The sequence below is a fragment of the Panthera tigris genome, chromosome D3, assembly GCF_018350195.1.
Source record: "Panthera tigris isolate Pti1 chromosome D3, P.tigris_Pti1_mat1.1, whole genome shotgun sequence".
Lineage (NCBI taxonomy): Eukaryota > Metazoa > Chordata > Mammalia > Carnivora > Felidae > Panthera > Panthera tigris.
The window spans coordinates 77704252-77732123 of record NC_056671.1 but is presented as its reverse complement, the minus strand read 5'-3'; the positions used below and the strand labels follow the sequence as shown (position 1 = coordinate 77732123).

The 27872-nt window shown below is 46.9% G+C and overlaps 1 protein-coding gene and 1 long non-coding RNA gene across 2 annotated transcripts; both read right to left on the bottom strand.

The window, feature by feature from the left end:
- Positions 1–15324: 15324 nt before the first annotated feature.
- LOC107179475 lies at positions 15325–20786 on the bottom strand. The gene is made up of 4 exons (XR_001510103.2): positions 20747–20786; positions 19505–19784; positions 16584–16820; positions 15325–15653 (listed from the first exon to the last, which is right to left on the bottom strand). It is a non-coding gene; the product is annotated as an uncharacterized LOC107179475 (long non-coding RNA).
- Positions 20787–21888: 1102 nt separating this feature from the next.
- Positions 21889–26061, bottom strand: PMAIP1 (phorbol-12-myristate-13-acetate-induced protein 1). The gene is made up of 2 exons (XM_042961381.1): positions 25813–26061; positions 21889–23487 (listed from the first exon to the last, which is right to left on the bottom strand). The coding sequence occupies exons 1-2, from the start codon at positions 25868–25870 to the stop codon at positions 23381–23383; spliced, it is 165 nt and encodes a 54-aa protein (XP_042817315.1). The 5' UTR covers positions 25871–26061; the 3' UTR covers positions 21889–23380.
- Positions 26062–27872: the final 1811 nt, after the last annotated feature.

Sequence of the window (27872 nt, the reverse complement as noted above, 5' to 3'; positions counted from 1 at the left end):
TGGCTCAGGTCATGATCTCACAGTTTGTGAGTTTGAGCCCCACATGGGGCTCTGTGCTGACAGCACGGAGTCTGCTTGGGATTCTCTCTCTCCCTCTCTCTCTGCCCCTCCCCTGCTCTCTGTCTCTCAAAATAAATAAATACGCTTCAAAAAAGGAAGAAGGGAAGAAAGAAAGAAAGAAAGAAAGAAAGAAAGAAAGAAAGAAAGAGGAAGGAAGGAAGGAAGGAAGGAAGGAAGGAAGGAAGAACAGGCCAGATGGGAAAGAACCTACTTCTGAGCACAAAATGAGAACTAAAATGTTGGCAACAGCAGAGCATCCTTAAACCTTCAGTCTTCTGAATGTGTCCTATCGGACTCTGTGAGAACTCTTTGTGAAAAGTCAAAGAGAAAGTCACACGGTAAATAGTTGTATTCTCCTCCTGTCCCCGATCACATTCACCTACTTCCAGAAATAAGTTTTATTCTGACTCAGCCCCAGACTTTGAGTCACGGACACTCCCACACATACTTGGCAAGCCTTGGCCTAGATCCTCTATCCTTTCAGACCACCAGACTTGCCTAACTGCTTGGCGATTAAGAGTGGTCTTTCTCACCAGTTATCCAGTTCAGGTCCTTCCTCTGGTTAAAATAACAACACTCTCACTCAGAATGGAATTTCGCCACCAAGCCCAGTTTTTCCCGTTGGGCCGGTCTGGAGACCTGGGTTGGGGTTGTGACTGTGGTTTGAAGAGCTGTCTTTCCAGAAGCAGTGGACTTGTATGGCGCCCGTGAGGAAGCAGGCTGAGACTTGTGGATCTCCAACAGAAGGGCCCACGCTCTCGTGTCAGCCCCTTGTGCAATTGTCCCTCATTCTGTAAATTAACGTATTCACTTTCTTCACATTGATGGTTCCTGTTCTTCCTGGAAGACATAAACAACAGTGGCAGCTTTATGGCCAGAAATGACAATACTTTGCTAGGTCTAAAATAACAATAGTTATGTAGCACTTACTTATGCCGGACACGGTGTTAAGTTCTTTCTGTATATTAACTCATTTTATCGACACAGCAACCCTATGCAGTGGGTTCTGGTATTATCCCTAGATTACAGGTGGGAAAACCGAGCCACAGAGTGGCTAAGTGACTTGCCCACTGTCTCAAAACTGTAGAGTGATGGGTTCAAAACCAGACTCAATGCCCTTGGCTACCGCTCAATTCCGCTTCGCATATGATATGTTTCTGAATGGGACTCTAAGAGAGACAATCTCAATCAATGGAAACTCTAATCGGGACCTCAGGAGGCATGCGTTCTCCAACAGATATGACAGGCCCCAAATACAAACACAAAAATAGGAGAAAGGCTGTGAGTCAACTACTCATTTCTGAGCATCGTTCCTGCTGGATGAAGGAAATGAGTGTGCATGTGTGCAGTAAAACACGAATTTTTGAAACACAATTGGGAAAAGCGTTTTTTTTTTTTTTGGTGAGTAATCTCTATACCCAACGTGGGGTTCGAACTCACAACCCCGAGATCAAGAGTCACACACTCCACTGACTGAGCCAGCCAGGCGTCCCCGGAATGTTATTTTGTTAAAGAAACACATTTGGCTATTTTCAGAACAGCCTTATAGAGAATCAAAACAACTTAAGTTTCTTCTAAAAATATCTAATTCCTCTAATAACAGAAAAATAATCTCATTATTTTTATGAAAGTGATTCTCTCTCTCTCTCTCTCTCTCTCTCTATTTGAGAGACAGTGTGCAAGCAGGGGAGAAAAACAGAGGGAGAGAGAGAGAGAGGCAATCTAAAACAGGTTCCATGCTCACCGCAGGATGATGCTCACCCACGACCCTGGGATCATGACCTGAGCCAAAATCAAGAGTCGGATGTTCAACCGACTGAGCCACCCAGGGGCCCCGAAAATGATTCTCATTGTTTGACTTCACATGCAAACATAGAACAACAACAAAAAGCAAGCAAACAAACAAACAAAACTACACAAATTTCAAACCATGAGATTTATCTACACGAAGATCGGACGATTGGTTTTTCCCTCACTGCTGTCTAATCCAGGATCCCTCCCATCCAGGGAAAAGGAGATAGCTCAACTTCCCAGTAAACGGGCACTGCTTTTGAGGTGGCAGGATAGGGTTTTTAGTTTTGGGTTTTTTGCTTTTTAATATTTGCACTGTGGTACACCCCACATGTATTCCAGAGTGTTGAAAACATAACGCACAGCTCGAAGAAGAACCGTCAGGGGACATGTATGAAGCCACCACCACTCTGACTAAATCCGGGGCCGGGGATACAGATGGAAGACGTACGTGCCATCCTCCTCACCGCAAACACAGCCCAAGAGAGCCCCCAGAGGGGACTTTCATCTCTCTCCCTTCTTCTGTCCTCAGGATGACGACAAGGTGTGCTGGTTTCTGAGGGCCGCCATAACAAATACCACAGACCAGATGGCTTAAACAGCAGAAATGTATTTTCTTGCAATTCTGCAGACTAGAAGTCCAAGATCGAGTTGTCAGCAGGGTTGGTTTCTCCTGAGGCCTCTCTCCTTGGCTTTCTTGGCTTCCCGATGTGTCCTCACTTGGTATTCTCTCTGCCCAGATTTCCTCTCCTCATATGAACACCAGTCAGATGGGATTCGAGCCCACCCTCACTGCCTCATTTTAACTGAATCACCTCTTTAAAGTCCCCACCTCCGAAGAGAACCACAACCTGAGGTACTGAAGCTCATAGCAGTGAGCATACACTGAACAACACTCCAGTGAAGGAAAAGTCAACCAACCATCCCCTACTGAGTTTGGCTAATTAAATCAGGCATTAACATACTAGCTTCAAGTGATGCGAAAACGACACAGGTAAAGGGAAACGACCGTCAGGTCGTAGCCTCCCAAACTGATTTGGTGACATTGACCACGTACATCGGCTCCTGAGAGAATCAGTGCTTCCGCTGACGCTCAATCGTGTGAATAATTTGAACTAAACTTTTGTAGGTGCGGTGAAGAGCTCTCGTTCGTAAGTGTGCCTAACAGGATTACAGAATCAACACATCCGGAATCGGTTGGTTTGCAATTGTTGGGTAAATTGATCAATCCGCACATTCTGACAGCTTTTCAGTCTCTGCTCGATCTGTCGAAGTGCGAAGATGGGAAGTAGAGGGCCTGCCCACACCCAGTATCCTTCTGTTCAGAGGCAGCACATCGGGGTGTTAAGAGAAAAACAAAAAGACCTAGACAGGTACCTTCCTGACATTTCCCACGTCCTGGGTTGCTGAGCTGGGCATCCCCCACCCGCCCCTGCCATGAGCAGTAAGGAGATACCTATGCACAGATCCGTGATCCAGGCGAGTGTTGCTTGGGGGGCGGTCTCCCCTGAAGGACAGGACCCCGAAGGAGGTGAAGGGTGCTTCCTCGCAACTTCCTGGTGCTGGAGACCGCTCCAGCGGACCCCGCTGCTGTCCACCTGTGGTCCCGTTGTCCCGAGCCTCACTGCGCTCTCCTGCTCTTCCAGTCCTTTCCGCCCTTTCCGTCTTAGACAACGTTACCTAGACTTCGCTCGTGGGAGAACTGCCTCTGCTTGACCCTCTCTTCCTCCAAATCTTTTTTCATCCTCTACCCGGAAACTAGAAGCCAGGAGTTTGGTTCTGATTCTGCTGTGACAATTCTTCGCTAAGAAAAGGGGGCTCGGTTTCCGTCTGCCCGGCAGCAGGAGGTTCGTGGAGTAACCCACCTAAAACTCGGTGAACATATCAAAGCATCTTCTTGCCGTGCTATAGAAATAAAGAGCCGGAAAAATGTCACCCTTGCCTTATGTTTGGCCGGGGGGAGAAAACAATCAAAGAAAGCTGCAAGTTATCTAGGGAAACATTTACAGCCAAAGGCCATGTGTCCTCTGGTGGGAATCCCTAGCAAGGAGTCTGATAGGATGATGCGGTCACACTGGACTTGACAAGGAAGTTGCTGGCTATGGGGTGAGAGGAAACGCTCCTCCCAGACGACAAGAGGCATGTGGGTTGCCAGGCACTGGTGTCCTCTTGCGGATGAATCCTGGCCCTGTTTGGTGGCATTCCAAAGACACATGTCATCTGGGGTGTTCCGGTCAGAGCTACAACCATGGAAATGAGCCTCCTGTTTAGATTACAAGGCAATAGTGAACACAGTTTAGATATACTACATCAGCCAGCTCAGGATGGCTGATTTCCCTCTGCTTCACAGCAGATTGAACCAGATAAAAGTCAACCTCATGGTATGTTGACAGCATTAAAAACTTGAGATGATATACAAGTGGCAGTCACCGGTCAGGCTTCCAGACCAGAGTATTCTACCATGGTGTTATCTTTGTAAGACATTTTGCATTTGAGAATAGCAAGAAGCCACAGGTGACTGTCAGTAGGTTGCCCCTCGCTCAGACTATTATTTGGGGTGGATTGTAGCCTTGATGTTTTTTGCCCTTCTCTGGCCACGGGAAGCTCTGAAAAAGACCGGAGGCTTCTTTGGACTCAGAAACGGCCAAAGAGATCGGCATACACACGCACAAAACAGCACTAGGACCTGTTTTCCACTGCTTGGCCTGTTCCAGGAATCTGAGCAGGAGAGGGTGAACGTTGCCGCCATGAGTTTTTGGTGGTTTGGTCATTTGGGTTAGAGGGAGGTTTGGTCTGGTTTATTCTTACGCCCTACTTCCAGAACGGGCAGCAAATCACAAGAAAATTAGCCAAGATCATGAATCTTCAATGGGACTTATGGAATTACCACCCCTACACACACACACACACACACACACACACACACACACACACTTCGCTTCTATCTCCGAGTCCAGAGCTTTCCCCACTTTAACGTATTGCCTCATTGGTCATCACGTGCTGTCAGAAAAGCCACCCGGTGGCTGTGAGCCAAGCATCTTCCCTCGCAACTTCTTCAAGCATCTTCGAGCATCTTCTACCACGACTGTGACTTCGGCACGATGGCTCCACTCTGTCCGCACGAGGAAAACTCGCATGAAGGACGGTGCCACGTCGGTGTAAGGTTCTAACTGAGACAAGGAACCGTACACACAGCACACGGCGGGTGCTGAGTAAGTTGTTTATTAAGGAATTAATGAATAAATGTGTAAATAAAGCATGGTGCCTTGTCAAGACATTATACACATGCTGAACAGCCCAAATGTATCGTGGGCTTCTTAGGTCTAACATTCTCGAAATATGTGGCTAAAGTTTAGCCGATAATGCTAAACTTATTAATGGCGCCAAGCATACACCCCAAATTCGGGTCACTCTAGCGTTCTGACGCTTTAAGTAAAACATCAAAACGAGGAACATAGGGGATAACGGGAGCCTGGCTGGCTCAGTCAATAGAGCGTGCGACTCTTAATCTTGGGGTCATGAGTTCAAGCCCCACCTTGGCCATGGAGATCGCTTAAAAACCAATAAATAAATAAACCCGCATTATCAGGAAACTTTAAAAACAAAAAAAGAACAAAATGGGATAAAAAGAGAGCTGCTTATTCTTTGCAATTAAAATACTCTTAAGGTTATAGTAAAGCCGTAAAATTGTTCAGAACCAGCCCGGCCGATGGTCTTCCGAAGCCCAGCTGTCCTGTGAAAGATGAGCAAAGCTTCACTTTTCTGAGCACTTTACTTTTCAGTATGCGGCCCCAGTACCTTCTCTCGTCTGGATGCACAGAAGTCTTGCTAGCCCCACTTTATAACAGAGCAAAAAGAAATCCTGGACTAAAAACAGCAGCCAGCGTCGCACCACTGGTGGGGGAAAGAACCGAGACTAAAATGAACATTTTCCAGTGTACCTAGAAGCTAGCGATGCCTAGAGAGCCAGAGCCATGGGCTTGAGCACTGACATTCTCCAAAGTGCCTTGCGCATCGCAGGCTCTCAGCAGTGCTCCTGGAATTAGTTCCCACAGGGAGAGGGACAGCCAGCTTCATCACGGAGACCAAGGACACGGCCTCTGGAATCAGACAGATCTAAGTTCTGTCTCGACCTCCACATTTAGTCTTCTGACTTTGAGCAGGCCTCCAAATCTCCTAACCTTCAGTTTCTCCCCTTGTTAAAAAAAAAAAAAAAAAGTGGGGATAACCATACTTCGTCCTGAGCGTTGCTGTAAGAATTAAATGAAATTAGGGGCGTCTGGGTGGCTCAGTCGGTTAAGCCTCCGACTTTGGCTCAGGTCATGATCTCACAGCTCGTGAGTTCATGCCCCGCGTCGGGCTCTGTGCTGACAACTCAGAGCCTGGAGCCTGCTTTGGATTCTCTGTCTCCCTCTCTCTCTGCCCCGACCCCACTCATGCTCTCTCTCTCTCTCTCAAAAAATAAACATTGAATTTTTTTTTAACATTTTTATTTATTTTTGAGAGACAGAGAGAGAGACAGAGCACAAGTGGAAAGGAGCAGAGAGAGAGAGAGAGAGAGAGAGAGACACAGAATCTGAAACAGGCTCCAGGCTCTGAGCTGTCAGCACAGAGCCCGATGCGGGGCTCAAACCCACGAACCGTGAGATCGTGACCTGAGCCGAAGTTGCACGCTCAACCAACTGAGCCACTCAGGCGCCCCAACATTAAAATTTTTTTAATTAAAAAAAAAAGAATTAAATGAAATTATGCTTACAAAGCACTTAAAGCCAGAGCTGGCACACATTATTCGATCAGAAGGGTAGACTAGTATTAAAACAAGGACCTAGAGACAGTATTTAATCCCTCCTTGCTCCCCAGCCAACTTCCTACCAAACCTGTTACAAGACACTGTAGCTTAAAATAAAACAACTGGGAAAGTCTCTTGTGTCCAACTGTACTGAGCCCCACCCTGCCGGGCCCCGTTGTGTTGGCTGAAGAACGTGGTCTGAGTCATCCCAGCTGCTGGCAGGGCAATTTTAAGTCCCATGGGGCCATGTCCCTGAGCAGAGCCACAATACCCCACGCCCAGCTTTCCCGTCTGCAGAGAGATAAATGACATGGGGGAGGCTCTATGTGCTTCTGGGTGTCTGGGCAATCAACTGGGGACCAGTGTCTTATGGGAGTACCCAGCCTTGATTTGTGGGCGGAAGGCAGAGACCCCTGGCTCACACCGTCCCAGTTTGCAGAGAAAAGCAGAGAGGCATTGGATTATTTTTGTAACTAATTAAACAATTAAAGCTATTTCCCTACCTGACATAAGAGGCTGAACTCTTTTTCAGTCCTATGAACTTACCTGTTCGCTGGTTCTCCTTCACTAGCTCGTTAAAGCAAGCAAGCAAGAAAAAACACTTCCTGAAAATTAGCTGCTGAGTCACCCCACAAAGGCAACTGTGGCGCTTTTCAGCATCAACGGGTCTGTGAGCTAGCTCACTTTTCAGGCTCCCGTTAGAGGCCCTGTTCTCATCACCCCCCACCTCCTCCTTTTCTGTAGGCAGCCCCCCACGTAACTGGGGATTTTTCTTTTCTCTTTTCTTTTCTTTTGTGTGTGTGTGTGTGTGTGTGTGTGTGTGTGTTTATTTTTGAGAAAGAGAAAAAGAGTGCAAGCAGGGGAGGGGCAAAGAGAGAGACACACACAGAATCCGAAGCAGGCTTCAGGTCAGCACAGTGCCCGACGCGGGGCTCGAACCCACAAACTGCGAGATCATGACCTGAGCCGGCTGAGCCACGCAGGCACCCCGAGCTGGCCTGCCCCTCTCACCACACCCCCCCTTAGAAGCTATGCGGGATCCCTGTCTGTGGCTCTGATTCTTCCTGGAAGCTAATAGTATAGGAAGTGGGCCAGAGGCCTCAGAAGCCAGCTGCCTGCACCCACTCCCTGCAGCTGCGGCATCCACCCAGAGCTTCAAGGAAGTTCTTGAAACGTACACCAGAAGTACCTTAAATCATGTTCCTCATGGGCCCCAACACGCCCTCCCCCATAGCACGGATGGCGTTGACCGATATGCCCTCTTGCTTATTTAAAGAGCAGAGGGCGTCAGAATCTGAGTATAAGTACAGAAGGAGGTGGGGGGCGTGGGGGCCTTCTGGTTCAGTGGTTCCCAGCCCAGCTGCACCCTGCAATCCTCTGAGGAGCTTGGAAACTACAGATGCTCAGGTCCCACCTCTGGCCAATTGAATCAGAGTCTCTGTCCCCCACCCCGGGGAGGTGGGGAGGGGACCAGGCATTTTAAATCTCCGCAGGGAGTCTCCCTACAACTAAATGTTAGAACCACCACCAAAGCAGTCCAATGGTTCACAAATATTACTGAGTCATAGGCTCTCTTGACAAAACAATGGATGCCCTCCGCAGAAAAAAATAACCTTCTTTTTTTTTTCTAAGTGCTATTTATCATTGAGAGAGAGAGGGAGAGCTCACGAGCAGGGGATGGTCCATATTCTTCCTTCTCTCCTAGTGGTGAGTTCTCCTCCCAAACAGTTTTCTCTGATGGAACCCAGCAAGGCACCACAAATGATGAGAAAGGCAATGGCTGCTGTGTATCTCATCAAAAGCCTTTGTGGATCCCATCTCGGGCCGATCACGTAATAACACTACAATCCATAAGTCCATTTAAACCGCCTCCTTGAAGTTTACCAATTATCCTTCATACCTCTTGCTGTGGGTTGAATTGTGTCCTGCGGCTATGGTGAAGTCCTAACTCCCAGTATGATTGCAACCTGTTTTGGAAATAGGGTCTTTATAGACGTGATCAAGATAGGATGAGGTCGTTAGGATGGGCCCGCACCCAATATGACCAGTATTCTTTTTTTTTTTTTGATGTTTATTTATTTTTGAGACAGAGTACGAGTGGGGAGGAGCAGAGAGAGAGGGAGCATGAACCCAAGAACCACGAGATCATGACCTGAGTCAAAGTCAGACGCCTCACCAACAACTGAGCCACCCAGGCGCCCCTGAACGGGGTTCTTACACGAAGAGGAAAAGGCCATGGTGAAGACCTCAGCACACAAGGAGGAGGCTACGTCATCATAGAGACAGAGATCGAGTAACGCGTGCTTCTAGAAACCACGGAAAGCAAGGATTGCCAGGTGAGAAAAGGCAAGGAAGGATTCTCCTCTACAGGTTTCAGCGGGAGGGTGGCCTTGCTGACAACTTCATTTCAGATTTCTGGCCTCCAGAACTGTGAGAGAATGAATCTCTGTTGTTTTAAGCCACCCAATTTGTGGCACTTCGTAAGACAGCCCTCGGAAACTGATATATCCCCTCCTGTCCCGTGGAGAAAAACAGCAAGCTGGTGTGCAAAAGCCACTCAGGACTGCTGCTGGGCTCTGTGCACCAGCCTTCCTGCCTAGTATGGTCGAGAGATTTCTAGGGGCCCCCGGGTGGCTCAGTTGGTGAAGCGTCTGACTTCGGCTCAGGTCATATCTCACGGCTCGTGAGTTCGAGCCCCAGGTCGGGGCTCTGTGCTGAGAGCTCAGAGCCTGCAGCCTAATTCCGATCTGTGTCTCTGTCTGTCTCTGCTCCTCCCCCACTCATGCTCTCTCTCTCTCTCTCTCTCTCTCTCTCTCTCTCTTGCGTGCGCACTCTCAAAAATAATAAGCATTAAAAAAAACCTTTTTTAAAAAAAGTGATTTCTTCAATGGGAACTCTGAGGCTATACTCTGCTCTGCTTTTTAGGAAGATTCGGCTTGTATATTTTGTTCCCTATGGTTTCACTCATGGCGCCCTGTTTGTTTCCTTGGAGCACTTGTCACTGTCTCTACCGTCCATCTCCCCACCTGGATCGTGACTTCCCTGGGAGCAGGGATAATGCCTGTCTTGTCCACAGCCCACACCTCTCCCACTGTCTGGCATAAAGTAATCTCTGGACGAAGGCTTGAGTGAGTGCATGAATGTGCAAATGGTATTCCATCGTTATCTTTTCGGTTTTAAAGATTTCATTTTTTATTTTTAAGTAATCTCTTCACCCGACGTGAGGCTTACATTCGCAACCCAAAGACTAAGAGGCCCCGCTCCACAGACTGAGCCGGTCAGGTGCCCCTAACGATCTTTATCTTGATGGACTTTGCTGTAGCTTCACCCTCTTGGTCACCTCCCCTTCTCATCTGAACGATGCCAAATATTCTCCTGACCATTGTGATTATTCCTTCGTCTTTATTTCACTGGCTTCTCTTTCTCTGCACATACCAAAGCCCTTGTGTTCCTAGGTTCTTTTTTTTTTTTCAAGTTAATTTATTTATTTTTAGTCATCTCTACACCCAACGTGGGGTTTGAACTCACAACCCCAAGATCATGAGTCACGTGCTCCTCCGACTGAGCCAGCCAGGCATCCCCCGCGTTCATTTTTTATCTATTTTCTATTAGGCTTTTTTTGAGTTGTCACTACCACCGATATCCATAGGACTCCCAAACTGTGGGCCAGATTCTTCCCTGAGCTTCATACTTGTACATCCACACCGTCTGCTAGATGTTTCTACCTGAATGTCTCCCAACTACAGCAAATAAAAGTCAATCAGCTTTACCTCTTCTTTGTATCTGAGATCTCTCCCTGATTCTCTTACCCTAAACCACTGCCAACATCAAGGCCTTCATCCTCTTTCTACAACAATCTCCTCTGTGGTTTTCCAGATTTTATACTTACTTCCCTCACATGCATCCTTTGTATAGGTGCAGGCTGAGACATTTAAAAATCAACCTTCTAGTCACTCCTTACTTATACTAGCACAACCATTCCACAAGATGTAGTCCAAGACCCTGAATATGACAAACCAGACCCCACTTATCGCTCCTTCCTGAAACCTGAAGACCCAGAAGCATCAAAGTGTCTGGCATGCTGGGTTAGTCTCCTCATCCTGCATTTGCTCTTGCTGGTTCCTCTGAGAGAAATGAACTGGTGACCGGGGTGCCTGGGTGGCTCCGTCAGTGGAGCATCCGACTTCGGCTCAGGTCATGATCTCACGGTCTGTGAGTTCGAGCCCCGTGTTGGGTTCTGTGCTGACAGCTCGGAGCCTGGAGCCCGCTTCGGGTTCGGTCTCCCTCTCTCTCTGCCCCTCCCCCATGCTCTGTCTCTCTCTGTCAAAAAATAAATAAACATTAAAAAAAAAAAAAGAAATGAACTGGTGACCTTCTCATTCCCACTCATTGGGGCGGTGGACAGCCTTTCAAAACAGATGTCAATGATGCCCAATTCCTAGTATTTATGCCCTGTGTAATCCCCTCCCCTTGAGTGTGGATCGAACCTAGCGACTTGTTTCTAACAAACATAACATAGCAAAAGTGATGGGATGTCACCTCCATGATTAGGCTATAAAAGATTATGATTCTGTTTGCTCGCTCTCCCTCCTTCTTCTTGAATGCTTCTCTGATGAAGCAAGATGAGGAAAGCCCACGTGGCAAGAAACTGGGCTCTAGCTAACCACCAGTTAAAGACTGAAGACCTCACTCCAGCAACCATTAAAGAATTGAGTCCTTCCAACCACATGAGAGAGCTTAGAAGTAGTTCCATGCCCATTTGAGCCTTCAGATGAGACCGCCCAGTTAACACCTTGATTGCAATTGAGGTGAGAAACCCGGAAGCAGAACAGAAGAGAAGATCTCTCTACTCCATGCCTAGACTCCTGACCCACAATGAGATAATAAATGTGATTGTTTTAAGCTGCTAAAGTTGGGGAGGTAGGGGCACCTGGGTGTCTCGGTTAAGCATCTGACTTCGGCTCAGGTCATGATCTTGCAGTTCGTGGGTTCGAACCCCGTGTCGGGGTCTATGCTGACAGCTCAGAGCCTGGAGCCTGCTTCGGATTCTTTGTCTCCCTCTCTCTCTGCCCCTCCCCTGCTCACACTCTGTGTCTCTCTCTCAAAAACAAACATTGAAAACAAAAATTAACTAAAGAAAGAAAGAAAGAGAGAAAGAGAAAGAAAGGAAGAAAGTTGGGGGTTTATTTGTTACATACCAATATATAACTAATGCACTCATTTCATGCAACATATATTCCATGAAGACTTGAATACCTTCTGCCAAACACACACACATGCACACACACTTTGTGAACCTGAGAGCAATGCTTTGTGTTTACTATGTAGCACTGTACTTGACTTTTCTTAATGTTTATTTTATTTTTGAAAGAGAGAGACAGACAGACAGACAGAGCATGAGCAGGGGAGGGGCAGAGAAAAAGGGAGACACAGAATCTGAAACAGGCTCCAGGCTCTGAGCTGTCAGCACAGAGCCCGACACGGGGCTCAAACCCATGAACCATGACATCATGACGTGAGCCGAAGTCAGACCCTTAACCGACTGAGCCACCCGGGAGCCCCAGCACTATATTTAATGGATTCATTGTAATCACCTGATTCTGTTTGGGTGCCTCCACTGAACTTTGAGACATTTGAGGCTGTGATGTATGTTCTTTGTTATCTTATCCTTATATCTCCAGTGTCAAATGTAGCTCTTGGTACATTTGGTCAAAAATTATTTTATGGATAAGTGAACAAATGAGTGAATGAATATCATTTTGCGAAGTGATGCACAGGGATTAAAAAAATACAGTTAGATCTGTGTTATAGGCGTAGAAGCTTGTAATCAAGTTAGAGAGACTGACATAAAATCAACTAACAGAAATGTGAGTGAAATAAATGTTGGATCAAAATAAGAAAAATGTGCTATAGAAACATGAAAGATAGAATGTCCTTTCTGATCTGGGCAATCTGAAAATATTTCTCAGAGGAAATGGCTTTTGACATTGACCTTGAAGGTTAACAGAACTTTAAGCAGCAAAGATGGGAAGGAAAGGAAGTCAAAATTAATAAAAACCATAAACAAATCCTAGAGGTGGAAAAATCTAGCAGAGTGACAGAGTCAGGCCTGGTCCCAGGGGGAGAGAAACCAGACGGAGATGAAAATTGGAAATCAATTAGCTTCAAAGGCGCAAGTGAGGTCACTACTCTTAGAGAACATGTTGAAAGCAGAACCTTGGGAAACTGACATTTAAAGACGAACAAGAAAGGGGAACTTGCCAGGGAGAGTTAAGCAGACTCAGGCATGTGATATGGTATGCTAATCACTTTACATAAGTTTGAAGGAGGAGGTGATGTTCTGAGGTTGAGTGTGATGCAATTTTAAAAGAGGCCTTTGGGATGGGGCAAGTAGGCCACTAGTAACCTTTAAGAAAACAGTACCTATGAAAAACTGGAGATGAAAGGTTTTGCTGATAAAAATACATGTTTGAGGAAGTCAACCAGCCTCTAAATAAGTGTCCCAATGATACCTTAGGAGACCTGCCTGTTAAGACTTCTGAGTCACGGGCCATTTTGATAGTGAAATGACTTCTCTGATAAGCAACATTTACCTCTGAAATAAAAAAATACCTATACGACTCTCCATCTCGGGGTTGTGAATTCGAGCCCTACTTTGCGGGTAGAGATTACTTACAAAAATAAAATCTTTAACAAACCGAAAGCAAAAGCCTGACCCTACCTGACTTTTGTCCTTTCTCCAAGGGACCCCTTTGTGGTTTATAACTGTTAATTCTGGACCACTTGCATGTTTCATCTGGTTGCACTCGTCCGTTTCCTCAGCTAAACTGCAAAGTCCATGAATCATGACTTCCTTCACATCTCCACTCAGTACGTACTTAATAATTCCAATAAAAACCGTGATAACCTTTGGCTTCTGTACACTCTTTGTAATCCCCCAGAGTATTTTTTTCAGCAACTATTTATTGGAGGCTTGCTAACTGCCAGGCTCTCAGCTGAGAGCATCACATCCATGATCTTTTTCAGTCCCCTTACAAATCCTGGGCTTCCACAGGGCTGGGGAGCTATACTTACTCTATTTTCACAAATGAGCTGACAGTGGAAAAGAGAAGGGAGATCTAGTTTATTTCAACGAAGATCCTCAGAGATAAAAGTGCATTACAGCCACACCAGGGTGACCAACTGTCCCAGGTTGCCCAGGCAGGAGGGCATTTGCAGAACATGAGATTTTCAGTTTTTATTTATTTATTTATAATGTTTAATTTTTTTTGAGAGAGAGACAGGACGCGAGTGGGTTGGGGCAGAGAGAGAGGGAGGCACAGTATCTGAAGCAGGCTCCATCCAGGCTCCGAGCTGTCAGCACAGAGCCCGACGCGGGGCTCGAACTCACAGACTATAAGATCACGACCTGAGCCGAAGTTGGACGCTCAACCGACTGAGCCACCCAGGCACCCCGAGACTTTCAGTTTTAAAACCAGGACTGGTCCAGGTAAACCAGGGCTAGGAAACTTTCCCTAGTCTTTAAGGATGAGACAGTAAAATGCGTAATCGAAGGGCTAATATCTATGTCCTATTAGCAATATTCATTATAAAGAGAATTCCTATGTATCTATAAGATGACTTGGGTTGAAAATTACACCAGACTTTGTTCCAAGACATGTAGAAATGCACACTTCTTCATTTCCCAGCTGATGCTTGAAAAAGTGGGTTGGAAGTGGCACACGTAGGCAGCCTTAATGCCCTTCTTCCTCCTGTCTGTTAATTTCAAGTCTGGAAGAAAAGTCCAGATTTATCATGCTGGCTGGCACTTTCCCAGGGCTCCCATGGGTCCTCTGTGAAGTGTTAGCCTGACTTCCTTATGTTCTTCTATATTTATATTATGAAACTTAAATAAAAGTTTAGTCCTACCTCTCAGAAACCTGTTCCTTTTAATGTAACACCAATAAAAGTTTCAAGAAGAGGAAAGGAGTATTTTTATCATTTTATTTGCAGGTGCCATACGGCGTTGGGTCTTTTTTTTTTTTTTTTAAGATGGGCAAAGTAAGATGTTTTTGCTCTCTGCTTTCTGATAAACGCGTGCGTGCCCTCCAGACAGAGGATCTGGGAATCTCTTACTAAAAAGTAAACTTCGAAAAACAAAAGGATTTCACAATCGCCACAACCACCCAACGCTCCCTGCCCCTCCACCTCCTCCTCCGACACTTGTCTGAATGAATCATCAAGAAGGCAGACTGGTTCACTTAGATGTTCTCTATTGTTTGGGTTTAAAAAAAAAAATGGTGGCAACATTTTCTTCTTCCTTCCTCGCCGCTGCTTGGCTTTGCTGAAATAGGGCAGCCCAATCCGACAAAACACACAAATTGCTGTTTTGACTGGCTTCTTTGAACCCCTTTCTTTCCCATCACAAACAGCTCCTGCAGGTCTGTCTCGGGAAGGTGCTGTTTTGGCATTCACCGGTAAAAAGCAAGCCGGCAGGGAGTGTGCCTTTCAGAATTAATTCCATGCTCATTCCCTACAACATCCCTCCGGAGGGGTGAGATGCCCCAACACCTTCCTTGCCTCCAGGTTCCCTCTGGCTTCTTGGAATAACGTGACACCCTTTCTGAGGTCACGTTTTCATCACTGGGGGTTGGAAAGCACCTAGGAGCGCCCAGCTGCAGCGCTGTGCTGGGGCGGGGGGGGGGGGCAGGGTGGGGGGAGCTGGCACTGACCTTATCAGTATTTTTCACATATCAGCTGGTTTAATAATCAACCCCGCACTCTTAGAAAACCCAGGGGCATAAAACTTGGCTGCATCTAATGAGGCACCGGAGCGGAAAACAAACTAGCTTTGCTCTGGGACGGGGGCCCTTCCCCGGGCCCCTGTAGGAAGCCGGCTGGACTGTGGTGGCCGGGGAAGACTGTTTGGAGGTTAGAAAGGCTCGAGTTCGAATCCCATGAGTGTTCCAGCCACTTGCCAATCAATCAATCGACTTCGGGGAGACTGCTGATTCTCTGAGGCGGGCCCTCTCCCCTATAAAATAAGAAAGCTAATCAGAGGTTCCAAGTAGGTGACCACTGGACGACACAATAAAATTGTATCACCTTGTGAGTGATTACTAACAAGTGTTTCTCTTGGGGAAGTATTGGTGATCTGAACACAGACTCAAGAGAAGTCCTCTGGAAACCCTGTGGTTTCCTAAAGCCAAAAACAGAAGCAGCCAGGATTCAACCTCTGTTCCCCAAATTAGCACATTTTATTTTCACAGTTTCATCCCAGGGGAGAGACTGCCTTTTATGATTCCCTGCTGAATTCCCTTACCCAAATCTGTCCAAAGTAACTACACAGGACCTTCTTCCTATTTTTTTTTAATTTTTTTTTAATGTTTATTTTTGCAGACAGAGAGAGACAGAGACAGAGCATGAGTGGGGGAGGGGCAGAGAGAGAGAGAACACACAGAATCTGAAGCAGGCTCCAGGCTGTGAGCTGTCAGCACAGAGCCCGATGCGGGGCTTGAACTCACCAGCTGTGAGATCATGACCTGAGCCGAAGTCGGACGCTCAACCCACTGAGCCACCCAGGTGCCCCCCTTCTTCCTATTTTTTGATGCAGTATTATATAAATCAGGACCTGCATTTTTATATGAATACATGCCAGGAGCTTTGGGCAAGTCAGTAGCATTCATGAAGCCTATTATGTACAGAGTGAAAATAAAGGTTTTACCATCGCTAGAAGGTTATAAATTAAAAACAGATGGTCTCATCAAGGGAAAACCTGCCACTTCCTTTCCAGCTTCACCACTGCCTTTTTTCCAAAAGCTTTCATTTGAGTCTAATAATCTTAATTGGGCAAGATCTTCCACAGCTTTGTAAGGAAGCTAATATCTAACCCTCCGTCTTGAAAGTGAAGTTAACTGGCATTTACTGAGCATGACTGCGAGCCACACACCATGTACATTCTCACCTTGTTTGATTCCCCAGAAGTTTTGAAACCGGTGTATCTTACACTGTTTTATAAGAGAACGGAGCCGAAGCCACTTATCCAGAGTCCTGCAAAGAGTAAGTGGCAACACCGTAGCTGATTTCAAAGTCCAAAGCCAGTGACAATTGTGGCGAAAGAAAGTTTGTGGTTTTAAAAATAGACGTGAAGTTGGAAATGGGCAAATCTCCTAGCTCCGTGAGAGGTCATTAGTGAGAGAGCCTGATGAAAAGAAAAAAAAAAAAAGTCTTTCATTAAGACACAAGAAATATCAAAGGGCTATTTGCACATTCCATTTCCAGCCCAAATCCAAGCCCAGGCTCCATGCACTGTGAGACTTTCTTTCTTCCTTCCTTCCTTCCTTCCTTTCTTTCTTTCTTTCCTTCTTTAAAAAAAATTTTTTTCACCACTGTGCAGTCTCTAATCACACCTGGGAGCAGTCTGGGGCCCCAGCCTTACAAAGTAAGGGAATCCTAAGTCCCCACCTATAACTCCTCAATTCTCCCACTTTTCTGGTGTTTTTTTAAATCAACTGATTTGGAAGAAGACTGTCGGTAGGTCTGAATTTGTTAAACTGATTTCTGAAAGTCCTTAACAGAGAGAGGGCCTGGATTGTACTGACACAGGTTTTGTTCTTGAACGATGACCTATGACGGTGAGATACAGGGTAGGGTGTGTCCTGTCAGGTGACCCCTTCTATTTTCAGCTGCATATAAGAAGCAGCCCAGACTCAGTGACACCACCCCCCGGGGAAGCCAGAACACATGGGGAATTTTCATGTCCAAGAAAATACTTCTGAGTCCAAGGTGTTTCTGCCCAACCTCCTCCAGGACTTCAATCAATGTGGAGGAGAAGAACTTGGAAAAGAGATTTTTGGAGGGGACTTTTTACACCCACTCTCCTACTTCTTTTTGCAAACCCTTCAGTTCACCGTGTGCCGTGAGTGAGGTCTGGAGCGGGTCTGCTAGGACCAGGCGTGTGGCAGATGTCTCCAGACCCCTTTGCCGTCCCAGTTTCTGTCTCAAACCACAAGTGACCTGAGAGGTGATTCAGGGGAATCACTCTGGCTCAGACAGGCTGCCTGGCTTTTGCCCTCAAAGTCCAGCGTCAGGATTCCATTCGGTACGGCTTGTCACTCTTGGTGTGGACTTTTTTCAAGGTGCCAGTTATCTTCCTGCTGGGTCATTCCCTCTGACAAAGGTTTGAGGAGTTTGGCAAGATTTTTCACAATTTATGCTGTTCCAGCCCAAAGGTGTGTGTGTGTGTGTGTGTGTGTGTGTGTGTGTGTGTGCGCGCGCGCGCGCGCGCGCTAGGGTAGGGGCAGAGTTATTGCAAGGGATTAAACAGCCCAAATCACAGCACACAGAGTCTTTAGACTGAAGAAAACAACTTATCTCATTCATAGATACATTGATAGATGATAAAGAGAGAGGTGATAGATGACAGACGACCTTTGTTTCCCCCCACCTCGCCCCCGCCCCCGCCCGCATGTATTATCAGTCCTCACGCAATTGCCATATGAAGTATTATTCCCATTTTTTACCTGCGAGAGCACAAGCTAGGAGAAGCTAATGAATTGCCAAGTTCTCAGGGCTGAAAAGTGACAGAGCCATGATTTGAGTGTTTGCTTCCTCTTCGTCATTGTTTCTTTAGAACTATTTCTCATCCCCTCGATGTACACAAAAAATTACGGTATTCGGGGGGCCCCTGGCTGGCTCGGTTGGTAGGACGTGTGCCTCTTCATCTCAGGGTCATGAGTTCAAGCCTCATGTTTGGCACAGAGCTTACTTAAAAAAGTAAACTAAAATATTACAGTATTCATTAATGAGTGCCATGAGCACATATGGAATCAGTTGTACACATGAGATAGTGGGATAAGTATAGACTCAACATGCTAAAAATTTGAAAATTTCTTTTTAAAGGTTTTGATGGGAATTCTGTATCCTTTAGTTAGTAATTGCAAATTACAGCACAAAGAGATTTCTATCCCTCTTCTTTCCTCCCCGTTTCTACCTGCATCCCTGCCCAGCCCCCACAGGCCCTGAAATGATGGGTTATTTGGGCAGTATTTAATATTTGTAGAGAGACAATACAGGCATTTCACCTAAGCACAGGAGAGACACATGCACAGAGATAAATAAATTCACCAAAAAAAGGAAAACTTGCTTTGGGAGAGACTATGATAAAGCTCTATAGCTGTAGTGTGTTGACGATGCAAAATCTTTGAATTACTGAGATGTTTTTGCCGGTTTTCTCTTAAATTGTTTGTGTAAATGTAAATGACACAATTAGATACCTGTTTTCTCGATTAATGATGGTAGGAGAGCTGATAAAAACATCTCAAATAAAACTATCAGCATAGGAGGGGGTGCCTAGCGGGCTCAGTCCGGGGACCGTGCAACTCTTGATCCTGGGGTCGTGCATTTGAGACCCACGCAGAGTGTACAGATTACTTAAATACATAAATAAATTTAAAAAAAAACCCTATCAACATAAGAAAGTTTACCAAAGCATGTCATGTTATCCCTCGAAGCATAGCCCATTTTTACCTGATGACCCATTCAAATGATACAAGGACATAACTTCAGAAGAAATTCCGTCCCTATAGGTGCTAGCTTTCTTGACATTTGAAGCACACTTTATTTATTAAGGGTTTTTTGCTTTTTAGCTTGGTTTTGGTTTTTGGTTTTTGTGGTTTTGTTTTTGTTGTGTTTGGGGTTTTTTGTTTGTTTGTTTTATTTTTGTTTTGAGCAAGAGAGAAAGCATGCGGGCAGGGGAGGGACAGAGAGTGCGTGAGAGAGAATCCCAAGCAGTCTCTGCAGTGGCATCACAGAGCACAATGCGGGGCTCGAACTCCCCAGCTGTGAGATCATGTCCTGAGCGGGAATCAAGAGTCGGATGCTTACCTGGCTGAGCCACCCAGGTGTCCCAGAGGCACTAATTTTTCAGCGGTTTAGTATATTTAGGATTCAGAATGAAGTTTCTGTGGGATTCGATCTTCTTCAGCTCCCTCAGTGATGGTCACAGCTTCTTAATTCTGGTATTATTGCATTTCTGATTTTTCCCCCCCGCAAAGGTCCATCAGTTTTGCCACAGTTTGAAGGGTGAGGGGCTGCGCTCTGCTAATGTGATTCGCTATTGCTTTAATCCAAGACGCAAAGCCTGGGAAGGCTTCACTTATACTTGCTGTGGAGGGAATGACAGTAACTTTGTTAACGTGAAGGATTGCGAACGTGTTTGTGCAAAAGGCAGTGAATTTTTTCTTGCTCAATTTTATTTTATTTATTGTTTATTTTTTTAACGTTTATTTATTGAGACAGAGCATGAATGGGGGAGGGTCAGAGAGAGAGGGAGACACAGAATCTAAAACAGGCTCCAGGCTCTGAGCTCGAACTCACGGTCCGTGAGATCATGACCTGAGCCGAAGTCGGACGCTTAACTGACTGAGCCACCCAGGTGCCTCTTCTTGCTCAATTTTAAACTAACTAGAAGTAATTCAGAAGCAAAATTATACTTTTATGTAACCATTTTGCGAATAGCGCTTTGCCATTTCTAGGTGACTTTTCAAATATACGAGTTATGGTTTTCTCTTAAATATAAATGCAAGTCGGGGGCACCTGGGTGGCTCAGTCGGTTAGGCATCTGTCTCTTGGTTTCTGCTCAGGTCATGATCTCATGGTTCATGAGTTCAAGCCCTGCATCAGGCTCTGCACTGACAGCATGGAGCCTGCTTGGCATTTTCTCTCTCTCCCTGCCCCTCCTCTGCTCTGTCTCTCAAAATATATAAACTTAAAAAAATTTAAAAAAAATAATAAATATATAAATGCAAGTCAAACTGTTTTTTTAATTCCTGGTAGCTTTTTGTTAGTCAGCATTTACAATTACAATGATGTGGGCATCGTGGGAATTTTTTTACATTCAGAGTCCTGAGGGGGGGAGGGGGGCTTCTGGGTGGCTCAAGTCAGTTAAGCGACTGACTTCTGTTCAGGTCATGATCTCCCCGTTCAGGGGTTCAAGCCCCATAGAAACCATAAGCTCAGTTGAAAAGGAATCCAGACTAGGCTAGGTATGAAACAGCATTCTCAGGGCCTCTGCTCAAACTCGGGCTTCTTTTTCTTTAACCATTAAAAAAAAGTAAAGATCGATACCTTTCAGGGCACCTGGATGGCTCAGTTAGTTAAGTATCCAACTTCAGCTCAGGTCACGATTTCATGGTTCGTTGAGTTCGCGCCCCTCGTCCCAGCTCAGGGCCTGGAACCTGCTTCCGATTCTGTGTCTCCCTCTCTCGGCCCCTCCCCCGCTCATGCTCTGTCTCTCTCAGAAAATGAATACAACATTTTAAAAATTTAAAAAAAAAAAGTTCTCAGAACATACATAGTTCGCAAACCCGAAGATTGTGAACTGTTCAAGGCTTTCCTGCTACTCCCTGTAGAAAAGAGCAGCAAGGCCGCTCATAGCAAACCTAATTAACACCAAGGGTTCGATTCCGGCTCTCCGAAGAGGCAAAGGGACAGGAGTCACTCTTCCAGAGAGGCTCAAACCAAATCCTGCAGATCCCCGACCCTTTACAGAGCCAATCGCCCCCCTGCCCCCAAGCCCTGCTCCTGAGATGCCCCGGGGCAGCCCTTCATTCCCCCCACCCAGGTCCCCGGCTGGCTGTCACCCTCTCCCTCTCCCGTGGTCACCCTCCTCCTGAAGCCCCTCCTCTCTCCCTCCCCAGCGCAGGGAGGCCATACACATTCCACACTTTGAGCAGGAAGACGCCATCCAGTTCGAAGCTACAAATTAGGAGGATCTTTGGAGCTCTCACTCACACTGGAAGGGCACTCGAGTGACACCTACTTCTGCACACGACTGGCTTCGGATGAAGCAATACTTGCTGCTCGGGGTGGGGGCGGAGGAAGGATGAAGTGTGAGGCCATCTAAAAGGAAACTGCCAAGGCAGAGGCCCCAGGGCGACCAAGGAGGGCTCCACGGGTCTCTAATGAGGTCCCACATCTCTGAAGGCTCCTTTAAGTAAATCACTCTCCAGGCAGCACTGCGAGGGCACTCGAGACCCACGCCTGGCACGAATATCTTCTTTTTCCGCTATCTCCTCTGCCAGTTAAACCGTAAGTCCCTTGACAGCAGAAGTCATGCTAAACGTCCCCGTGTTTTCCACTCCTGCCCCAGAGCTGGAACCCAGGAGGCGGTGATCAGCCATGTGCCTGCAGACGGAAATCGGTGAAACGATTTTGGTTTCGTAACGAACATTCGGCAGCTTACGTGACCGAAGTAAACACGCAGCCAAGACTGGTGATAATCTTTAATAGTTTACAGCTACAGTATAAAGTTTTACCTGTATAAATACAATTACAGACCATAAATATCCATAGGGCAAAATATCTGCCTCCAGACAGATCAAAAAACATCGTTGCCATGAAATAAACTAACAGCCTTAAGTAACACTGCAGAAAAACAGATACTGAGGTAATTTTTCATCTAAAGTGACTACAGCCTATCATGAAAACATTCTTACTGTTCAAGTACTTATGAAAGCCTGGTCTCATAATCTAAAAATGTAACTTTAACGAATACGCTTTGAAACTGAACAAAATACTTTAATTATAAATAGGTAAAATAAATAAGATCATTCTTGCTGAAATTCAATCATGACATTATTATTTCTTTTTTATGTATTTGGGGGCTTTGTCGGTAGTCTGGCCTTCTAACAATAAAAGGGGGAAATTCATATACCTTTCACAGAACCTACATATTATTATAATGCAAACTACACATATAGATGAGATTTCCATTCTGGATGAGCAATGCATTCTCTTTTTTTAAAAAAGTATATCCTATGTAAAACGTGCTTAATTTCTTTTAAAGGACCACTTCTTGAAAGAGGTACACTGACTAGTATGAGAAAAGGCAACTTACAGATTTTCAAAACTTCTTTAGAAATACATTCATTTTCCTATCAAGTTACTTGAGAATTTTTGTTTCACTAAGTTTTAATTACAGCAGTAGAAAGCCTAAATCGCCTTTTCCCCCCATTATTTCTCAGTATGCAAATTCCCACGTTCTTTATGTTGTAACATTCTAACCGGTAAGAATCTTACTGGCACCATATAACATCTCTGTCACATTTTTTCCCAAGTACAGACTTTCCAGCGAAGATTCAGAGGAACATAATTCAATGAAGGGTCATCCGAACAGAAGCAATACATTTTGAGTCAAAAGGAAAAAGCTTTCAAATTTACCCTATATTTTGTAGTGACCTATGGGATCAACATTCGCCATGACATTGTGTTTCCAGAATGAAATCTTTACTTTTAACAAGGTAATATATAAACCGAAGACTATACAGCACTTTTCTGTCTTCCAAAAGTGAAAACCAACACTGAACATTCGCTCTTTCTTGCCCCTGCCCACCGTTATCCGTTTGCCAGCACCCCTGGGCAGCAACCTTCAGCACACATACCAGAATAATTTTCGAAGTAAAAACTCAAGGTATAAGTAATTCATTCCTTATGTTGCACAGTTCCTCCATTCTTGCCTTACAAATAAACAAAGTGGTCTTATAACATTCTCCCGAGCCCCAGAAAAATGACTTCTGGGAAATCCCCGACAGAAATCCTCTTGGATGTATCCCATCCTGGTTTCCAAGGGCATCCAAAAGCAAGTGAGATCTCCCTCACAACCTCCATTACAAGGCAGTCTCTTCTAACTGATGAAATTTGCATCTACTGGGGAACCTTCCGTCTCAAACCAATCTCCTCATTCGAAAGCTCCCAAAGCAGTCAGGTTCCCGAGCGGAAGAGTTTGGATATCAGATTCATAAGCTTCTGTCGGAAATTCAGTTTGTCTCCAAATCTCCGGAGCTGCATGGCACATTCCACTTCGGGCTCTGAAAAGGAAAGCAAACCATCAAAATCATGCTGACATGACAAACTGTAACCGGCAAGAGCCCCATCCGAGGGGCAAGCGGAGTGTGCATCCAGTGAAGCGTTTATGTCAACTTTAGCTCTATGCACACCCATTTTCTGAACGTGAGAAAGGTTACTTAGAACACACACGACATATGTTAACACGGTGTGACTCATAAACAAAAAAACAACGGTTACAGTAAGAATGAAGACTTTTACTTTGAAGTCTTTTTTTTTTTTTTAACGCATACCGGATGAGGTAAATGTCATCTTTCTTTCAATAGGGACATTTATGTCACACACCGCAGTTTAGTGAGCCTTTGCCAGCCTCAGATGATGTCATCCTTTTCTGTCTCATTTGAGGCTGGTTGGGGGAACAGAAGTCGGAATTCTAAACTTTTTTATGCTGTTTTCAAGTAGGATTTATTTTATAAATGGCAGTAATTCACAGGTCATATTATGCCTTCATTAATAGGCAAATCCAAATGTGTTCTTATCCCCATTTAAAAAAACTCTTTGAAATCTAGTCTCATAAAATCTTGTATCCAAATTAAGCCCACATTCTCTAAAATAACTTAGAAATTTATATTCCACTGTAAATCAAATTCTTCCTACAAACCAATTTTTTTTCATACAATCTTCCTATACTCTTTTTTTTTTTCCTTTGGGGGCCAATAATCTTTTATTTTTTTAAATATAATTTATCGTCAAATTGGCTAACATACAATAACACCAATACATGAATTGGTGTAAAGTGTGCTTTTGACAAACCAAATTTGTACCAATCTGTTGCCTTTATGAGTGAAGCAGAAAATATAACGTTTAACTCACATGTGTACTACGTTTTAAATGTGAGATATTATAATTAAACAAACATTAATTGAAGAAAAAGGATTACTAGGAGAGTTTTAAAAAAATGATCCCTTTCACCAAAAAAGCGGGCAGAAAATAGCTGCTAGTCGTTTCCTAAATCTTTCTGTTCATCACACTTCTATAAACGTAATAACAAAAAAAATTGTAACTAGGAGTGGCGATCTTCACTAAATCTATTATGACAATCATTTCACAATGTATACATAGATTAAATCATCATTTGATATATGCATATACCACATCAAAGCTAATACAATGTCACAGGTCACTTATATCTCAATTAAACAATGTATTACTATCTAATTAAGTTTAAGAGGGCCCTTATTACTGGGAACGAAGTTAAATGGCAGGCAGGTTATTCTCAGGTTAGGCCTTCCCAAAACAGGAGAATTCTTGGACTTCCCAAAAGGTAGGCCAAGCTTTTTCCCTCCCAAGCAAGACCCGAGAGACAGCAACAAGGTACCAAGTTCGCCTTGGCCGTATCGTCAATCACCACTTCCTTTGCACGCCTCAGGGGCTCTATAAAGCGAAACCAACTTTAAAAGGGGGCCATTATCGTCTGATGCAATAGCAGTAGGGCGGATTTCGAGCCCAGAGCCTTTCTGCCTTCTTCGCTACAGCCCCTTGGCAGATGACTACCTTGTTTGGTAAGATTTAGAAGGGGAGGGGGTAGGGGGGGTTCTGAAAAGTTATTTGATGGGGCTATATGTGGGGAGCAGGGGAAAGTGGATGGATTAAAAACCACTGCAGACCAACTCCTGTTCTTCTCCTATCCCGTCCCCGCAATAATAGCGATTGTTAAAATGTTGCACTTTTAACAAAGAAGCAAAACTTTCTAGGCTCCTGGCCGCAGTGGTCCTCGCAGGGCCTCTGTAGCGCTCCATCAGTCCTTTGTGGGAGAGCGTGAAGGTACCAAGCCAAGTACTGCTTTTTTGTGTTGGGGGGCCCGAGAGTGGCCACACTCAGAGTGGGGACCTCCATGGTCCTCGCCTCAGGACGAAGAGGGCTAGTCTCAGGAAGCGCTGGAGGCTCCCCGAGTCTCTCTCCCGCCCCCACCTGCCGTGACAATGACTTTCTCCTCGTGATGGTCGCCCGCACTTGCACTTTTCCTCCCCGCGGCCCCAGGGTTGAGCAACTGGGGATGCGAAGCAAGCGAAGCAAGCGAAGCAAGCGAAGAAGAGGCTTTCTGCCTCCGCCCAAACCGCCATCCGCATCCCAAATCGGGTTTCCTCCCGCGCCGTCTCCACGGTCCCGGGGGAAACCCCGCAGGGCTTCCTGGAGGCGCCCCCAAAGCACATGCAGGGGCGCAGACCTGCCCGACCCGGAGGCCGCGTGCCGACGGACTGAGCCCGCCGCGACCGAGACCCCGGCCCCGGCCCCCGCCCGGGCCCCGGCCCCGGCCGGGTTCTCAGCGGGACCCAGCTGCTCCCTACCTGCCGGGGCCCGCGCGGGGCTCGGCTGCGCGCTCTTACGCGTCCTCTTCCCAGGCATCTCCGCCAGCGGCCGCCGGCCACCGTGCCGCAGGAGCCCGGGGGTCTCGGTCCCCCACCCCGAACACCTCGGGGCGGCGGCACGCGAGCTGCACGCGCGGCGGGGACGGGCCGGACCGGGGCGGCGGGACCCAACTCTACCAGCGACGACAGGGGCGCGCGCGCACCTCTCAGGTCTGAGCGCCGGCCGGCTCCCGCGCTCTCTTCTTATGGGGACTTCCCGGGGACGGTGACGTAGCGAAACTTGACTCTGCGCCCGCCCCCGTCCCCGCCCCCCCCTCCCCCCCCGGGGGCAGCCGCGTGGGGAGGACCTGCCCGGACTCGCTCGCGGTCCGCGGCGGCGCCGGTCCGCGGCGGGGGGCTCAGCGCTCTCGGCGCGGAGACCCTGCCCCGCCCCCAGATCGCTCCGGTCGCGGACGGGGGCCGGGGGCCGGGGGCCGGGCGGGGGGGGGGGGGGGGTCGGGGCCGAGAGGCTGCGCCCGCCCGAGGTCGCGGCCGCTGCGGTCGTGGCGGGAGTCCGGGAGTCGCGAGAGGGGAAAGTTCTCGTGGCGGGAAGGCTGGGGGTGGGGAGGCCAGGCGCTCGGCGCTTCCCGTAAACCCGCAGTTAGAGACTCCGGGCCAACCCTGGAAGGAGTGCGGGGGGTTGGTGGGGGGGAGGAAAGCTGGAACTGGGGCGGGGGGGGGGCGGAGAGGTAGTTGCGGGGCAGGGGAAGGGAGACAACTTTCATAGCAGGGGAGAGGATGCCAGAGGCGTGCGAGAAAGTACCAGCTTGAAACCCCGGAGCCAGCAAGCCAACGCTGTTTTGGTTTGAGTGGGGGTGCTGGTGTGTGTGGATGCGATGTAGGGCGACAAAGGGACGAGCTCTCGGCCCGGATCAGGTCTGTGTGGAGCACATTGCCCCCGGATAGGTCCATGTTTCTCCCATCTGGATGCTGCGTAGAAACACAAGGAGAGTAGACCGTCAAGTGCCCTTGTGGACGGGGGAACGAGGTATCTGGGGAATAGGAAGTTATTTGCACGATGCTGGCCCGGGCCTGGAGTAATTCCATTCTTATCAAGAGAAGTGGTAATTTGGGGTGGAGAGAGGGTACTGGGGGCCAATTCACGATAAGGGCTTCGGTAGACCATTTCTCATTCTGTCCCCGGAACAACCCTACGAAACTGTCATTCTTAACCATAAAAGCCGCTTTACAGGTGTGAAAACATTGGCCGAGAGTCGTGCCAGGATCTGAACCTGGGCCGGGCCCTACGGAGCAGGAGTCGGTACCCATGGTGGCCTTCCCAGTAACGGGAGGGGGGTTTGGGGTTGTTGTTGTTGTTGTTGTTGTTGTTGTTTGGGTTGTTGTTGTTGTTGTTATTGTTTTGAAAGTGAATGGTCTTAATTATCTGCACTGTTCAGTGGCCAGGTTACAAATTGGCCAGTTAGGGCTGTCTGGCTCCCAGGAGTGTTTGCTTTTGGTTCAGGGTATTGACTTGCAAAATGTCTTCTGAAGATTTGAAGTGGTTACCAACATTTAAAACTTGAGAGACTACATTAAAATCCCCGATCTCTGGCGTCCTTTGTAAAAGGCGAAGCTCTGACAACCGGGGCTCCGTTTCCGAGCAGAGCAGAGCTGGCTGGAAGTGTGGGAGCCTCTCCCGCTTGGACCTGGGGCGGGAGCTCCCATCCGCCACGCTCCCCCCTGTTGCGTTTGCCATTTACATTACGTGGCCCCAGTAGGCGTTTGAGCTTGTTTATTTACCTGAGATCACCCGATCTACGCAAAGCTGAAAGTATTTAGTTATTCATGGCTTGGTCCTACAGAAGTGTAGACAGTGCTATCATCGTGGAACCAGACTCCTCCTGAGTTTAAACAACGTAGTTTTGAGTGTGGTAAACACTCAGAGGGTTAAGAGGGGGCCGCACTGAGGAGTTATCCCCCCGACCTGGGAAGCGCCGCAGAGGTGGGGCCTCCAAATCTTTTGTCACAGCGCAGAGCCACGGGGACTCTCCCAGGGCTCA

Coding starts and splice junctions, on each gene's coding strand:
- PMAIP1 (XM_042961381.1), bottom strand. CDS start 25,870: ATGCCTGGGAAGAGGACGCGTAAGAGCGCGCAGCCGAGCCCCGCGCGG. Junction 23,488..25,812: donor CCCCGCGCGGGCCCCGGCAG/GTAGGGAGCAGC, acceptor TTTCCTTTTCAG/AGCCCGAAGTGGAATGTGCC.